The sequence below is a fragment of the Homalodisca vitripennis genome, chromosome 6 (assembly GCF_021130785.1).
Source record: "Homalodisca vitripennis isolate AUS2020 chromosome 6, UT_GWSS_2.1, whole genome shotgun sequence".
NCBI lineage: Eukaryota > Metazoa > Arthropoda > Insecta > Hemiptera > Cicadellidae > Homalodisca > Homalodisca vitripennis.
The window spans coordinates 146780076-146798538 of NC_060212.1; the positions used below are offsets into that span (position 1 = coordinate 146780076).

The window sequence follows — 18463 nt, forward strand, 5'->3', positions numbered from 1 at the left end:
CTAACCACCTCCAAAGTCATTTAGCGTAAGGGAAACGAGATATTTTAAAAAAACTGATTTTCGTGAACTTTGACCTTAAATATCTAAAGACGCGTACACGTGATTATATGAGACTTTTGAGGTAAGTTTTATACCATCAAAATAAAGACGTATGCAAATTTTTAGCTTATTATCTTTCATTCCGAGGTTGCATCCTTATTTTACCGGACTAATTGATGATTACAGATTGAAGTATATGAAACAGAATTATTCCATATATGGTTACAATGAGAGAAAATGGTCCACACATTTTTTGCATATCTGTAGACAACGGAGATGAGTGACTTTGCCTCCTTACTGGACAATAATCAACAGCTATGACTTTTTTTATTGAAACCTTTCAAGAGAGGAAACATAAGATAGATTGGTGTTTATAAAATGAGTGAAATATCACCCGAGTCACATTACCGTTATTATTACAACTTTTATGAACGTTAAGAATAGTACTTTCCAGTTTGGTCAGGTAAGACATTTTTTTTTTTTTAATCAACTACAAAGTTATTGAATAAACCATTCGGACATAATTTAACAAAAATGAACATACCACATAGTGTAATACTACCAGCACATTAAAGACATATTGTCTTAACAGTGGAATACTAACTAGCATTTGGAGGAGGGTACCACACTAGTGCTTCATCCATTATTACGACTAAGTCTGATAGTTTTTAACGCAATCTTTCTATATATGCATTCATATTTTCAAGAAGCAAGACTATATATAACGGTTCTTGTATAATCCCTTAATTACAATGGTGGGGTTTTATGACCCCAGTCAATTTCTTCACTTTAATACATCACAACAGTATGAGCCATAAAAGTGTGAAAATTGTGTAATCTATTATCTTTTTAGATTACATTGGAAGGTGCCTTGCTCACACCACTGTGGTTTCTTAACTAGAATCTGTTGGGGTCATCAATGGTAATTAAGCTTCTATTCTGTTTATACTTGTTTTTTTATTTCAGTCTGGATTTTTAAGAAAACACCAAATTAATTGTTTGCTGAAAACACAGAGTAGAAGAAAACACTTTAAGAAGTAAGCCCAGTAAATTAGACAGACAATTAAAACCTATCAGATATAGTTATTTGATTTTTGTGATGCTCTTTTTGGACAAAGTGAGCATAAAACTAATAATGATTTAAGTTGACATAATTTGGACTTTCTCCTTTTTTCTGGTGAAGAATATGAACTTCAAGAACTACCTTAACCAGTACCATACACTTGTGCACCTGAAAATTTCCTTGCCTGGAGAAACCAAATAATTGATCAAATATAAAATAACCCCTTTTTAAGTGGAGTAAACTGCCTACACCAGCTGGTTGTGTGGGAAGTGACAATTTAGTTAAAAAGTTTCCAGTTCTAAAAGAACAAGCTAAGTAAGATAAGCCAAAAACTGCTATTGAAGTCTGGCATTGAGAAAAATGGTGTATGATAGATAAACTTTTTCAGAACATTCTAGAAAATATAAATGAACAAATAATGCGAATGGCAAAAAAATATGAGTCCTAACCTTGGACAATCACACAAAAAAACAAACAGATAATTTGTGCTCTCGAAAGATTTATTTAGTCAAATGTTAGTGTTCAGGTGGTGTTTGCTTCTTAAAACCATCATAGATCTTTTTGTTTTCAAAATAGTCAAATCTTTGGGGTTAAAAAGGATCCCACAATGGTAATAACGTTATAAAAACCCATGATAGTTAAGGGCTACCCAAGCTCTTTTTTATTCTCCAACACCTTGGAGAACAAACTTAAAAGTGAAATATGACGCTTGCTTAAAGCTATTTGGAAGTGTCCCATTAGTACAAGCCAAAATTTATAACGTATAGGAAGCAACTTGGAAATTAATTAATTGTTTAAAAGTACATGTAGAACAGGAAGGGGCAACTTAAATATGTGAAACTAATTTCTCTAAATGGTGACTTTATCATGATGTTTTTTCAAACTAAGGCAGAACGACAAGGTCTCTAGTATCACAATTCGTACAGCTCCGCCTCCCTTACCACGAATAAATATATATTTTTTCTATTGAAAATTGAAATTCAATCTCAAGTAGAGGATCGTATTTTTCTGCTAGTGGTGGCGACAAAAAATGTATCCGCAATTGCACAATTCCTCGAGAGTGAACGCCTCAGCCGGTAACCAGAGAAGTATGGAATGGGAAAGTGGGGTTAGGAGGGGACAGGGGGAGGCCATCAAGAGGTATTGAGCAGTACCCCTCCCCGCGCACCGGACATGAGTCATTCACCCGAGGCGGCCGGCCGGCGCGGCGCGAGTGAGCGAGAGAGAGAGGGCCAGACGTGGAGTACAATCGCACATCTATCGTACCACCGAGCTGGCATTTAAGATTTATTACAGTTTCACACTAAGACAGCAGACAACACACTTCCACAATGAAGATATCAATATTTCATTTCAAGGAAAAAACATTAATAGATCGTTGGACAGATTTAAAAAAACCGTGCACATATTGTTATGAACGATCTATATTCATATAAAACCTCATCAATCAGTTATATTAATAAATATAAATGCAAAGTACATTAAAAGTAAATAATTTTATAGTTCAAGAATGATTTATGACTATGCAGTATCATTCTACTAAGTCAAAAATTAAATCTAAAATGAATACATCAAAGTTTTTAAGACGAGGACACAACATTCCAGTTACTGAGACTCTTGAAAGCTTGTGAATATAACGAACTGTAATTCAATTGAATTTAACTTGCTTTTAATTTTAGTATGAAAAGGAACTTAACTAAAAATCATTCTACTAAAATTTATCGACATACTTAAATACAAACGCACTGATAAAGGTTGAACACTAAAAGTATTCCAATTTTCCGATCAAGCTACTGGAACACCAGCTAGAATGTTCCGTTTCAATATTGAAAAACAGTAAGCCTACACTCCACTGTTCAATGCAAATTTATCATTATTTGTCAGTAACAAACCAGTCGTAACAAGATCAACCTTGTATTAATCAACGAAGTTGCTATCTAGTTACTGGAAAATGATCTGCAGTGAGGATTACGTAAACAACCACTTATTGTTGAGCGAGGCGAACATATCAAATGCCGCCATGAAACCAGACTACAGTACACGTCACGGTATGTGGGTTCTGTAATTGATTTAATCACAACACAACACTACTCGATTTTAGTAGTGCCACACTTCGTACCAATCGCATCACTCCTAGAGCAGCTTCAAGTCGACTGAGACTACGTTCTTCTACCAGTGGGTGGGATACCTTTTACACAAACAAATGTCCGAAATATTCTTTGCGGTTGCGCTGAGTCATTTAGTTTCACCAGCAGTTTGGTGCGATCGACAGATGTCAAGATGGTCGGATTTTGCCAAACCGGTTCAGTTCTGACTACATTGGTGAAACGATTGAGTCAGCAATCTCAGTAGTCGAATATTTCTTCAAAACTCACTGTGTACACATCATTGTTTGTTCCCTAATCAACTACTCATATCCTGGAAATGCAGATAGTAGTTTTTTTATTTCGAAAAGTGTCGATATACCGTATAAAATATGTCAAAAGTTCGGTTTCAAAAACAAAATAATAAAAACTAACAGTATGACCTTCAATTTAACCTGTTGGCGATTACACCAAAATGATTCCAAACGAGTACTGACTTCTTAAGACGTTTGTTTTCTCGTTGGAGGGTTTACGTCTTAAGAGGCCATAATGCTTCATAATGGGATCTTTTCGATTCTTTGTTTAAGTAAAGCAAGTGGTATAATAATTTAAATTGAAAATAGTGTGAAGCACAAACTATATTGCTGGCCTAGCGAGAAAGTCATTAATGAAAGTGTAATACATTGGTATACAGTTCCAATACGTATTTCACTGACGATGTCACAAATACAATAATAGCTGTGTCAGAATCACGTTTTATTTAATTTCTCATAAAATAACCAGAAACCATAACGCAACACGGCTGTTACCAAGTTTATCCATCCATGTCATTGCTTATTCTGACATAAATCAGAACATTGTTTTGTGGTTTCTAAAAGTTACTACCTCTAGTGAACAGTAAATTACATAAGGAGTAAAATTGTCCATTTTAATTCCCAGAGGAAAATAAATCAATAGAACTCGATATCGCATTCACGAGTAGTTCAAACAAGCTACTATAATAATAACCGAGTACATACGGACGGTGTGATAACGGTTTGCTTAGTAACGTCCTTTAAAGCTGCAGAGCTTCAATATATATAATAGGCATTAAAATACGCTTTTTAGCCTGTTAGTATATAGACAACTGAATACAATACCATATCTGTCTTGCCTCTGGCCACTAGTCTCACAGAAACGATGACTTCACTGGTTCCGAGTATCGCCAGACCGATATCTTATCGCTGCAGATAGCCTACCACTAATTACTATTGTATACCACAACCATATAAGGCTCTGTCAGAGACCCTCCCTTCAAATTGTCAGGAAGTAAGAGAACAGGATAAATGGAATGAACTGCAACGATGATGATGGAGGGGAGAGCCGGAGGAGCCGTATAAGGCAATGGGATCGAGACTCGCGGATGCCAGTTGCCTTATTTAGCCGTAGTATGGCTGTGGCGTAGCGCTAGCAGCACGACCTCCCGACCGTCTGCGGCCCGTCTGGTCGTAGCGCCACGCCGTCCACGTCGCCGAGATGCCAAGACGAAAAATATACAACTAGAAATATATCAAAATGTACATAGACTGTGCAAAAGACTTTTAAAATATCGGTAATGTTTTGAAATGAGACAAAAAGTTATTTTATAATTTTAAATTTGACAATATTGCACACCGTATACTTTAGAAACCAATAATAAAGTAAGGAACTTGAGTATGCTTTCACGACTTCACTGACACCGTTGCTTGATCCCTTCAAATAGTGAAGAAACGCAAAAAGACACTAAAAAGGGAAAGAGAGAAATATCCGCAGTTTCCAGGAATAACACTACATTCATAGTTCTACTTCCACGCTGACGACTTGGGAAACAAGGGGTCGCATTGACCTTCAGGCGAGTCCATGATAAATATTCGGAATGTGATGAGGACAGTATTGTGATTGTACGTAAAACTCGGCAGCAAAATGGAGTATCAACATCTCGCTTGCTTTGTTTATATAATTCATAATGAGACTCAACTGAAATACTAACAAAGGACTTGTACTTAAATGAAGTTCAATTGACTACCGACCGCGTGCCAGAGTGGTAGTAATGGAGTACACCAAACGATACGCAAGTGGCGACTTTTGAGTCACATGACATGCTCAGCGGGAAGTCAGCGAACCCGAGGAGAAACACCGAATTAACTTGCGTGGGTGCCACAGCAGACACCGCACCGCGCCAGCGAATCTTCACGCGCCCGACAACACTGGGAAACCGAGAAAATTGGAGTCAAACATAACCTCAAATATATGATGACAGAGACCGTGATTAACCAGTTAAGGTAAATTACCGTCAGCGTCTCATACTTATAGGATTTTGTGTAGTTTTGCTTGCATGTGCATAACACAGTAAATGGACAATGTGGACTAATGTTGGTTGCAGATAGTTTGCGTTTTATGCGGATAAATAACGAGTTACATAAGAAACACGTTTTACTACTTCCAGAATGAAAATGAGTGTTCACTTGACACTAATGTACTGTAGTTTAAGGGAAAATAGCTTTACCCGAGTTTTTATTAAATGCTGTTCACATATAAATTTGATTTAGATATGTAGTAAGTAATAATGGATGTTTTAATATCCAACTATAATTTTAACTTCTTCAGGTCTGATGGGATTGTTTATACAACATAATACTGCACGGCGAATTTCAAGAAGCTGGTTCTCTGTTTATTGCATGCAGATGCGACTGGGGAATGCGATAATATTCACCAGAGCTCACTATCTCTGAATAATGAACATAAGTAACTGACACGATAAACATCTTGGGGCAGGGCAGCAACTGATGGAATAAGAATTATATCCTCTTTTATTTTTGTAATAAGAAAAAAAATTGCCTTCACGTCATTAAGGTAAAAGCGAGAGAACTCATTTGAATTGATTCTGCTAACAATTAAAAAGACACAATATTAACTTCAGCTTGAAATAATTGTAGTTCGGTACACTCAACCGTTCTTAAAAAATTCTTTTTCAATATCACTCGCGACCAATTTGTTTGATGTCGTAATGACTTAATAAATCAATTACATCCACGATCGTGTAGTTTTCGACCCCGACAATAAATTACTAAACAACGCATAAACCCTAGAACATTTTACGGTGGTCCGTGGTGGGTGAAGTGAACAATAGGTTCCATAACAAAGCATTTCTTCTGGCGCATGACATCGGAAGAGTTTCATTAAAGCAGAATTTTGTTATTGCATTTCCAACAATGCAAAGAAACGAAAGAAATATAATGGCAGAAAGGGGAGAATGTAAGATTATCCACAGTATTGAGTACTGCTTAGTTCACCAGCCTCCTACTCGTGAGAGGTGGACGAATTTCCCGTCCACGCAAACGCTATAGTTGGTGACCATTTCTGTCCACCAGTGAAGTTTATATAACAGCCTCGGAGAACTGTAGTTGTAATTTTCCTAATAAACTGAGGTGTTAAATCTTAACTCAACTTAACACAATCGCGACCTTGGATTCCAAGAGTCAACAAATGAATTTTACGCAACGAATTCGTACTCTCTCAAGTTTAAACCCATCGATCGAAAATCCGTTTTACTCTAGCACTCTCCCGGAAGTACTTTAATTCATAGTTGTCCCTCGATCCGAACCCAAGCAACTAACTTCGCGACCCATCTGGAATATGACACTGCTGTAAAGACCGGGACTAATTAACTTATAACAGTTTTACAATCTGAGGAACATTAAACCAGGAACGACGAAATTACGGTGGCATTAGAAAAACCTTCGCGGCCTGTAGAGAAGAAACACTACACTGCCGGATTGGAAACAAAGTGATGTGCAGACACTATTTGCTCCATCCATCTAATCGCGAGTTGTTTAAAGAATCCAATAGGTAGAAGATTCATAAAGAATTGACTTACTGGCTCTTAATCTCCAAGAAACGTGAAGCAATTCCAATGGCGCATTCGACGAGATAGCGATACGAAATACTGGAACTTTCTCAGCAAATTCATCCCCAAAATAACGCTGGCGCAAGTTAATCACGCCCGCCTCCCGAATGAAAAGCCGGCACACAGATCCTACCCTGCCGAGTCTCGCCCGTCATTTTTTGTTTGATTCGTCAACGTGGTTAGTTGTTTAACGACGTTACTATTGTTCTTATTTTGCATATCATAGACAAAGGTACTTCTTTACAGTACCGATAATTTTAAAAATACAGAAAGCCAAACTACTTGAATGAATCGGTGAACACGTGTTTAGAGTAAAAGGATGCGTCCTCCGGCAAAATTTGCTTTCCGAGCAACCCATCCGTCACCAGCTGTCGGCGTTGCTCCGTTCCCGGACGAGACTGGGTGGTGCCAGGCAGGGCAGGATTTGTGCGACGACTACACAACATAGGTGGGTATCGGGATTGCGCAAATCTGTTGTATGACTGCTGAATTAAGTCGGGGTATCAAGCAACGACACGGCAAGCATGAACCCTCAGAGTAAACATCAAGCGAATAGCGAGTGCATTCAGCTGTCAAGGCATGAACGTGAGTTGTGTGACAAGTGGCAGCAAATGTGTACAACACACACTCACACTGACACAACACTGTACCAGTCCCAGTCCAGTTTTAGCATCGGCCGCGTGTGGGACGCGTGTTCTATTTCAAGCCACCCCTAGGAAGGCAGCGCTATCCATCCCCTCTCTCGCACTCACATTTGAGTCGTCGTCCTCCTAAAAGTTTTACTTTAATTCCCACGACTTCTAATTAATTACACATCGTTAATGGCTCTTGTCGGAAGAATGGTTAATTAATGAACTAGATAAGATTGGTTGAATGTTTCGCCTTCAAATTTGATAACATATACCAAAAACATTTTGTTACTCTGCGATCTAACATCTAACATCGCCCTTAATCTCGTAATATTCCATAAATATAACACACACTCTAATATAGTACAAACCGAACAGAAAAGTTATGTTTAAATCTCATCATTGTTGGAATAATGAGAAGTCCAATAAACACTGATAACAACCGATCTGCTTATCTACTTCCTGCCCGGCAAATCAGCTTGCCAGGAACCACAGCCTCAGCCTCTGATCAAATGTCAGTGTTAGTTCACCAACTGAAATATTTCAAGTAAAAGAAATGCCAGCAACATAGCCACTGAGGTTATTTTTTAACTTCAATTTTGTTCATGAGTCTGTCAAAGCTCACACAATTGCAGAACATACCAATCCTCTAATTTCAATGACATTTTATGCACAGTGTGGTAGAAAAGTCCACCTTTAATTACTTTACAGATACAAAAATTTGTTTATTTACTTAAGAGTGTAACATCCTGAGGATCTTGCTCAGCAAAACACAATGATGCAAACTAAACTTCACCCTAACAGAAATAGCGGTGATTTTAATTTCTATTCAGTTACACAAAGAAAATAAAAACAGCTCATGCCACACCAATTGGCAACAATGCTCCTAGCTGAAGACTTGATTTCTGGGATATTGTATTCAACATGAAAACAAAAATAACTTCAACATCTAGCAATGTAATGAAAGTTGTTAATAGCCTTGCTGTCATTCCAATAGTGAATGGTGCATCATTGCTTATCTTGGCTCTCAATCACTTGCATATTGATATCTGTTTAGATTTATGAGTTTCTAGCATTTCCTCCTTGTGGTCAGTTTTCCTGACAAGAGTAGAAAGTGGGTTATCACAATAAAGTATATTTTTATCTCCCATGTCCATGGACAAAGTTGTGTATTGATAAGATTAAAGATATAGTGGTTAATAAAACTGTTCTGGGACTTTTGCTACCACACTTTATTTGTAGATATAGCTTTAATATATTGAATGTCTTGAAAAATGAAATACTTGTCTTTGACACAACAAACAAGGTGGGTTTTAAACAATCATGTCAGTTTAGTAACAGATTTTTTAAGCATAAATCATTGAATCAGAATATTGATTAACTTAAGTACCTTAACCCTTTCCCGGGCCATGCGGCAATATATTGCCGCCATAGATCCTGTTTGAAAAGCGCCAGGCAGCAAAATATTGCCTTCGGTGACATCTGCGAAAAGCGCCAGGCAGCAATATATTGTCTCATTGATATTCGTCGTTTTCTTAAATAAATACAACAACAAATGATTAAATTTTTATGTTTGTTTTATTCCCTAGTATATTTGTAGATAATTAATACGAATATCATTTTTATTTTGGAGGTCTACGTATTTTTATTTCGTAATTGTCACGTGACATTATCAGCTGACTCGATCTTTCGTTGTTAATTCTTTATGCTTTAGTGTAATCGTATTATTGTATGCTGGACTCTTCATGATTTTATTTTGTGGTTGTAAATATTATAGTAGTTTTAGTTGTTACGTGCTTAGCTATTGTGTGTAGTAGTTACAATGACTGGCAATTTACGATCTTACAGGAGTGAAATTGTAAATAGCACATTTGTAAATAGAAAAAGTGTAAATAAATTTCAAATAAAATTGTGTAAATACTTCTTGGTAAATAGTGTTTTTTAACTGTATTGAAACTGTTTATGGATCCTACAATCAACTGTTGTAACATGTTGCGAAGTACAATTATGCGTATTTATAAAAAATGTGTCATAAAAAATTTATTTATGAGAGAAATAACACAAAATTTTGTATGGTTGTTCCTTTCTTAATGTATAATATAATAAAGTAGCTTCCCACAGTAAAATTATTTTTCCTTTTTTAGTTATTTGCAAAAAAATAAAAAAATAATTTTTTTCATGTTAGCTATTAAAATATATTTTTTTAAATTTTAAATGACTTAAAACTACATCTATATATTTTGTTGTTGATAGTATACATCTACACGAGTAATTTGGTGCAACTTTTAGGTCATTTTCTAATTTTTACGAAAACTTATAAATTTTAATCTAAGAGACTGCAAAATTGCAACATCTCATATTTGCTCCTGGCCCTGAAAGGGTTAAAATCATAAAATTACTTTTTAGTTCAATGAGATAACAGTGATGGCATTCACTTGTGTGTGAGTTAAACTCATTGCCATGCCTGACATTACGGCTTTCAAGTTTTGTAGCAGGAGTGCATGAAATATACATCTAAAGCAGCTGTTTTTGTGGTTTCCAGAAAAGTGTCAATATCTCGAAAACTAAGCGACTTTTACTAGAGTCATGTTTTGTTATTTGGGTTACTCATTGGCTGACCTATCAACCCTTTTAAAATTATTATTGACTTTTGGGACGCCCTGTATATATATATATAGATTTTGTCTGTAGCTGTTAATAGGAGACCATATCCTAGTACTAAAAAAAATACTTTTAATTATAAAAATGTGTAGGTCCACTAATAATAAGAAATTGCTTCTTACATAGGCTTAACTTATCAAATTTATTTTAATTTACTTCTTTCATAATATCATTTTAGACAATACACCCCTTTACATGTTAAGGTTCCATGTTAATATTTTACATTTACACAAATTTAAATATAGTCCTAGAGATTTTTTTAACTTTACTTCCTAGTATTTCCTTATTTTCATTTCGATTGCAATTTCTTTGTTGTTTTAGTGCTTTCCAACTTTATAAGATGGTAGGTACACTTTTCCAGTTTGAGTTGTGGGAACTACCTTGGTGTAAACATCTGTCTTATTTACTAATAAAATGTCTGGCATCCTAGGCTATTTAAATGGAAGCGATGGATCATGCGGTTCCAGAAAACTTATTTTAACATCTTCATTTTCTGTATCAATGACACAAACTAACCATGTTTTGTAATTTGTTTCAAGGTCCAGCTTTTAGGAAGTGTTGTTAAAATTGGTCTCCTGTACTACCCGAATTTTTCTTTCAATCGATTAATAATCTCGCTGTCATAGTTGGGCTCGACTAGATTTTTGGGACTTAATAATTCTGAACGCGTTCGTAACTTTTTTAAATTTATCTGGATATTTCTTTTTTCCTCAGTCTCTTCTTTTTACTGGCATTTCATCAATCAGACCTAACTTCTAATTTGCTTGTTCTTTTTAGGAGTAGATATTAAAAATTCTTTTCTTACATTTTATTCCTCAGGTCCAGTTCCTGTAATGGTAACTGCAAAACTGATTTGTAACAACTATCACATAATTTATCACATATTCCTTCATGACATTTTAAAATATTTTCATTCGCAGTTCTTAAAAACGTTCTTTGTAGTAGTCACGCCTTTGTGTATAAATGGATTACAATATACATTAGGTTTTTATGAACCTGCTTCTTCCATATTTATAACAGCTTAAACAACATTATTAACACCATAATACACACATATTAACACCTGATAGTAAAAAGTATTACCTTCAAATCAGTTCACCAAACTTAAAAACACAATGCTATCTTACTAAATCGTTGAAATAGTTTAAACTTTTTTGACACTAAAGAGTAACAAAAAATTAACAAGTAAATAATAAACTGTTAGTATCAAAATAAAATCACAAAAAGAAACTTAGAACAAGTTTTGCACTTGTTCACTCTGTGAAGCAACAGGCAGACCGAAACATCTGGCACAATAGCAATATTATTACTTCTTCATGTTCCATATCAGCAGATTAACAAAAGCAGCAAGCATAAAAAAAATATATCCTTATACAACTGCTCACACATGGACCATCAATATTGTTTCTACAATAAGAGTTTAGTCAATGACCATTTTCCCATGCAGCACCAATTTTCGTAAAAATTTGGATTTAGGTTCAACTTGTCCTCTATTTCAAAGTATACACTGTGCTGGAGGTTGTTTTTTCCCTGGGAGTAGATGCCACCCCTTCTCGTGGATGAGCAATATTTAATTGAAAATTAGTGTAAAAAATCGATAAATTGACTAATTATAAGCAACTTTCGTTGTATAAGTTTTTTCTGATAGTCAATACTTTTCGACTAATTTACGAATTAAATTGTCCACTTTCAGACAAAAAATGTTTTCAGACGGTTTGTCGCGAATAACTGGAAAAATACGCCTTTAAACAAAAAACCTCTAGCAAAATTATAGCTTACAAGAAAAAAAAAAATGTGTAAAGTAGTCTCGAAGTTAGGGCTAAGAAGCCATCTCTAACACTCAACCTGGGGACCAACGGCTTAAAGGTGACTTGAACCACCACCAATAATTGTTGGGCAGGTGGTGTATGATATATTGAGACCCAATACAAACGGAATTATTGCTTATTGAAAGTTGATTGGCATTTACAAACACCAAAATGGAAAGGTTCTACATACAATAAAAAAAAAACAAATGCATTTTTTTGGGGAAAACTCAGAACCTTTTTGAAGTACTTCTTTAAAAAAGGTTTAAAGAAATTTTTATTTTTTATAAAAGGTCCCAGGCATCAAAACTAAGCGAGTTACGAAGAGAGTAATATCGATTCCTATTCTTTTGTTAGAAAAAAAATAGTGAAAATTTCACCCTCTCTTCCAACCCATTTGAAAAAATCTTTGTCACTTTACAATTAACTTTATTTATGTTCTTATATACGTTCTGAGTGTTTGACAAGTTTAAAGTACTTATTTTTGAAAAATATTGAGCTTTAAGTGAGAAAATATTTTTTGTAATTTAGTGACAAACCGTCTTTTTACAAATAATTAACTATTAATGATATGCAAAATTTGGTATAGTACAAAATTGCAGGTTTTTCTTCTCTAAAAATATGTGTTTTAATTTTTGTTGTAGGGTAAAAATTTATTGAGTAAGATATGGCTGTTTAACCTTTTGAGCACCTAGATTTATTGAGTGGGTGTACTGAAAGGTGCCAGGTATTTTTCTATTGGATGCAACTAAAATTGCCAGCTCTTTTGAAGGCATTTTGCAAGGTTCCAGTAAAAAATTCACAGTTTGATTATTTAATAAGCTATCAACATATTATTTTGTAATTTTTCTTTGAAAACTCTGCTCAATTAAAATAAAATAACAAAATTACCATAAAATTAAATTTAAGAATATCAAAAATTAACTTACGTCAAAAAATTCCAGAATTTATTTCAATTTCATTTTTCAACTTAATATCATTACCAAAAAAATCATATCCTTTTCTTTGTCCGTATCACTGGAAAGGGTATTTAATTGTCTATAAATATTGAAAAATATACAGTAGAACCCCTCATATCCGGCCACCACGGGACCGAGCCCCTGGCCGGATAACGATTCGGCCGGATAAACCATCCTACAGTACACAGCACTTGACGAAACAAAACAATTGTACTGTACTGTACTAACCGCACTGGAAATAATCAACGAACTGTTTACAGGTTAAACCTATTAGCTCAACTGAGGACAACACAAGAAAATGTAAACAAATAGATACACAAAAATAACGCAAGAGTCGTGGGAGACTAGTGCGTGCAACTGCGCGTCTGCAAGCCGTGGTAAATAAATTTCGATATTGGCTTCCGGGAAGTGGCCGGATAAACCGAGGTGCGGTAAAACCGAGGCCGGATATGAGGGGTTCTACTGTATATCATTTTCTTAAATAATGAGCGAGTTATACAACATTTAAGAAACTAATGTCACATTGTTTCCGGTAGCTACGTCAACCAAAAATGTTTATATGCGAGTTCTAGATTTAAGTTTTTGATTTTTAGTGATATTTTCCTGAACGTCCGGTAAAATTGGACGTTGGCATGCAATGAGTTAACATGTTTGAGCAAAGTACCTTTTTGGAGCCCATTTATTAGCATGAACATTAAAAAAAATAATATCTGAAAAAACTTAGAAAATATTTTTTTAAGGACTTGATTGCTTATAAACTAAGCGAGTTATAGGGGAAAAACATAAATGTGAATGCACACAAACTTTAAATAGCCAATGTAACTGTGTTACAACTGAAGATTTTGTTAAAGTATTTTGTGCAAAGTATTAAAAATACACAAAAATGCCCGGACACACTTTATTTATTTTAATTTAATTTTTAAGGATAACTATTGTTGCTAATTTCAATGTAAGGCTTCAAATGAGCGTGTTACAATCCTAGTTTTCTCAACACTGTAACAAAACAACATAGTTTTGTATGAAGCTCAAAAACAAAAAAATGCCCTCATTTTGTGTATTTACCATCAGGTAAATACCCGAGTAAATAACCAATTTATATTTCACTTATCACTGGGTATTCATATCACTAGACATAGCAGCTGTTTTCATTTTTTCCTTGGACTTTGTAAGTTCGGAAATTGCTTGTATTTACAATAGACTAGTAGCACATAGTTACCATAGCCTAGTTTTATCCTTTCACCTTGACTGACTCTAGCCAGCACTACATTAACATAGGTCTATATACAACACTTTGTAGCATTTTAACTGATAACTAGATCTGTTGTCTGATAAACTGATTAAAAAGATCATCGGCTATAACCACAGTTTTGAAAATGTACCTGACCATTGAATACACAAATTTTGTTTTCATTATTTGTTACTATTACTAGATTTTGAAAACAATAAAATTAGGTACTTTGGTATTATCTGGAGGCCACAATTTTTGTTAAACAGATTTTCTTAACCAAGGATCTAGTAAACAAATTATTTATTTATTTATTATTATTTCAACGGCATCCGCCAATATTATTATTAGAAAGAACAGACTTTATTTGACTTACTGTAAAATTTACATGTCATTACGGCAATTGTTTCTTGTTTTCTGTCTCCAGAAAGAAAGGAATGTTGGCAAGAAGGAGCCACACTGTCCCTATCTACTATTTCTTTTATTAGGGTTTACATTCGTACGTATTATACATAGCGGAGCTCACGTTATTTTAGTACCAGCTCAGGGTACTCACCAAAAGTGTGGGGGGTGCCGAAGGCCACCACTTTTGACAAAAACACAAAACGCACATCCCTCAAGTTGGTACCAAATTCAAGTTTTGATCACGTGAGTGCCCATAAAGGTTACCTTTAAATATTTATCATAACCTAATCTAAACCTACTCATATCGTGTAATAACAAGAAGTAGATAGGGATTTTGTGGCCTACTTCTCGTTGCCATCACTTCCTTGTGGGAGGCAGTAAATAAGAACTGATTGTCATAACAACATGTAATTTTCATAATAAGTCCAATAAAGTCTGTTCTCACTAATAATGCAGTTTTTTTAGTTCCCAGTAAGAAAAACTGTTCCAAAAATAGTGGCCTCCAGATAATACTAACGTACTCAAAATTATTTTATTAATAAATAATGAATATTTATTTATCATCAAATGTCCTGCCAGTCCAATGACGGCATTTCAAAAGGTCAACATATTCTGAGACAAATCTCTATGAATCCAATATGAAGGGTAATTTTTGTTACATCCAAAACACAAATTTGAATAAGACAACTAATTGGGTAGAGTATAATAAGCAAACCAAGTTTTTATAATATAGACCTAGTTTAAGTAATATAGACATATATTACTAAACTATGGGTAGGGTACGATAAGCGGACCCGGGTTTTTATATCGGACAATGTAATCATCGATACCTAGTATTCGCATTTCAAATCCTAGACTATCAATCGATATAAAAGTATCTATAGTCCTCAATAAAAATCATATGTTTTAAATTAAAATATGGATTTAATATTTACAGTAATGAAATAAATTACGAGTATTATAAGCAAAATTAGGAAAACGGAATGATATTTGCTCCTCTCACAGTTGAGTTACTGTTGTTTTTTTCCCACAAATTTCACATAATGGATTTTCGGTACGAGTCCAACATGTTGAAGCCACGTAAAACATGTCTTATCATCTTTCAAAGCAATGTCGTGTAGTTTTCTAAAATTGACAGCCATTTTTAATAATCAAATGTTATTTATATGTAAAATTGAAATATTACCTTACGTGTATTATATGAAAGTGTTTACAGCTGTTGATATAGATTATTTAAGTTATTTGTTCAAAATAATTAATCAGTATCGATTGATTATATCGGTGGTTATGATTAAGTAATATCGTTTGCCAATTTCAATATAAAAAACTGGGTCCGCTTATCGTACCCTGTACCCCTAAACTATAACTATTGATATAAGCAACCAACCATTACTGATTAATTAATTTGAAAACTTATTAACTCATGTCATCTGTATCGACTGTATACACCTTTTCAGATAATAAAGATATTTTACATTTTAAAAAGTGACTTTGTACTTACAATTCAAAATGAGTCAACTTGAAAATCTAATAAAATTACATTAAAAGATGACAAAATGTGTTTTCTTAACTTCAAGATGTAGATGTTGTGCCGAATAACCGATTATGTAGAACACTCATAGTCACAGACATGTGGAAGGCATATTTTAGGTTGAGTGAATGTGGTTTTATGCATTTTACCATTATATCAGCAACTGGTGTTAACACTAAATCAAAAGTTCATGGAGGCTGTGAAATGAAGTTTAAAAAGTGGTATACCAACCGAACTGCCTGCAGATCATCTTTTTAATTATCTTTATAGAGAGGTATGGTTCTAACAATAACGCTTGGGATAATGCTTCTTGAAGCAATTACCCATTGCTACTAAAAAGAAAACACAAATGGTTCTATAACTATTCTAAATGTTGATTGTGTTATCATTTCATTATTATTATATATTTATAACTCCTTTTCTAATTGTTTCTTTAATCGTTACGATTCCTTTATTATTTACAAGATTGATACCGTGTGTATTAAACTAATTATTTTCATTTCAACCATGATTGTTATTATGACTATAGATACATTGATAGTCCTGTATTCGATATATGAATATTATGTATATCGGGCCAGTTTATCGTACTCTAACTACTACTAACTTAATTGCTTTTATAGCAAAATTCTGTATTTGATGACAACTATACATTTTAAATAAAATTACATACCCTCCAACCAAATGGTAAATTCAGTCAATGATGTTACAGCAATAAGTAAAGAAAGGCTGCTATCTAATTCAGCAGAAGCCTACATCATGAGAAACTTTAAACAGAAATGGTAATATTTTTATATAGTAGCCTTATAATTAATCGGAATGCTAATTATGAATCACTAGTATATCCATATAAAATTGCAGTATGATATTGTGTCATGCTGAGTTGGGGGATTGTCCACTCCTAATTGGTTTGTCCATTCATTCATAGATAGGCTACCTGGTTAGTATGAGATAATTTTTTTACCACGAGATTGGGTTGTATATTGGATTGTTGTTATTAAAACTGGAAATCATGATCAAAACCCTAAATTAGCCAGAACTGCTGGTTTGAGTTAAATTAGGGCACCCATCTAACCAAGGCAATATTGGGGCCATGCCTGATGGGCATTACAGGTCATCCAACTACTTAGACATAATAAAGTAAATAAACCAGCTTACAGACAAACACAGATTTATGACATGCCATCAGTTTGGAGCTTTGAGGCATACTCATAAATTAGTAAAGTATTATTTCGTGCGAAAATGGCGGTACCGGCATGCAGATCTCTGTCGAATCACTTATGTGTATACGACTACAAACCAATGATAACACATAAACACAGATTAACAATTTAACTTAAATAGACAAATGCTGAATAACTTTGAACTTACCATTTTTTTTGTGCGATATCCGTATCACCTTTTACAAGTCAATTGCACTACAAACCTTAACGTCACCTATAACGAGTGGAAGAGAGGGTGTTCACTGCTACCACTGCCAACTAAATCGAGGAAATTAACTCTGCAACTGAAATTCATCCGCTAGGTTTTCAACTCTGTGGTACGATTAGTCCCATTGGTGGATTATCCTTCCCCTCCACAACAGACCACTGCTGTAACCAATCAAAATGAATTTAACATGTACGATTTCCAAGAAACATTTCCTCAAAAATTACCACGTTATTGCAAAAAATTGTTACTTATAGCACCTAGTTTGACACATTATAAACTGTGTAATATTTATTTTTAATATCTGAACTCAAATCGTAAAAAAATAAGATTGAATTTATTTCTTTGATAGGAACTACTTTTTAAACAACACCCAATCAGACTATAAGTCAAACTTTGGAGAATGCACTACTCATTCTGAATTACTTCCTCAAATTTGAAATTATGACATTTATTTGTGGGAATTTTCTTTAATTTTATTTTGATGTGGTAATTTTTTAGAAATGCAACAAAATATATTTCTTTATATTCTATTTAGAAAGCTTATTTATAAAGCCGGATTAATTATCATATGCAAACGTGAAGAAGTTTCTTCTAATTTCCTCCCGCCACCCCAGTCCCGGAGAAGGAAATTAGTCACCGGCTTGACGTTTCACACTCTGACCAATCGAGAATACACATGGAGGGATATTACCTTTTATGGTATGGT

The 18463-nt window shown here is 34.3% G+C and overlaps 1 protein-coding gene across 2 annotated transcripts in view; it reads right to left on the reverse strand.

Annotated features, from left to right (window-relative positions):
* The window catches only part of LOC124365003 (cofilin/actin-depolymerizing factor homolog), a 30390-nt gene extending 12546 nt beyond the window's left edge, over positions 1–17844 (reverse strand). Inside the window, exon 1 of one of the 2 annotated variants that reach the window (XM_046820876.1) lies at positions 17698–17844. In XM_046820876.1, coding sequence (XP_046676832.1) covers positions 17698–17700 — 3 coding nt within the window. In that variant the 5' untranslated portion in view covers positions 17701–17844. Of the gene's footprint in view, positions 1–4325; positions 4345–17697 lie in introns of those variants that run through there. The other variant, XM_046820877.1, reaches the window with a different exon arrangement.
* Positions 17845–18463: the final 619 nt, after the last annotated feature.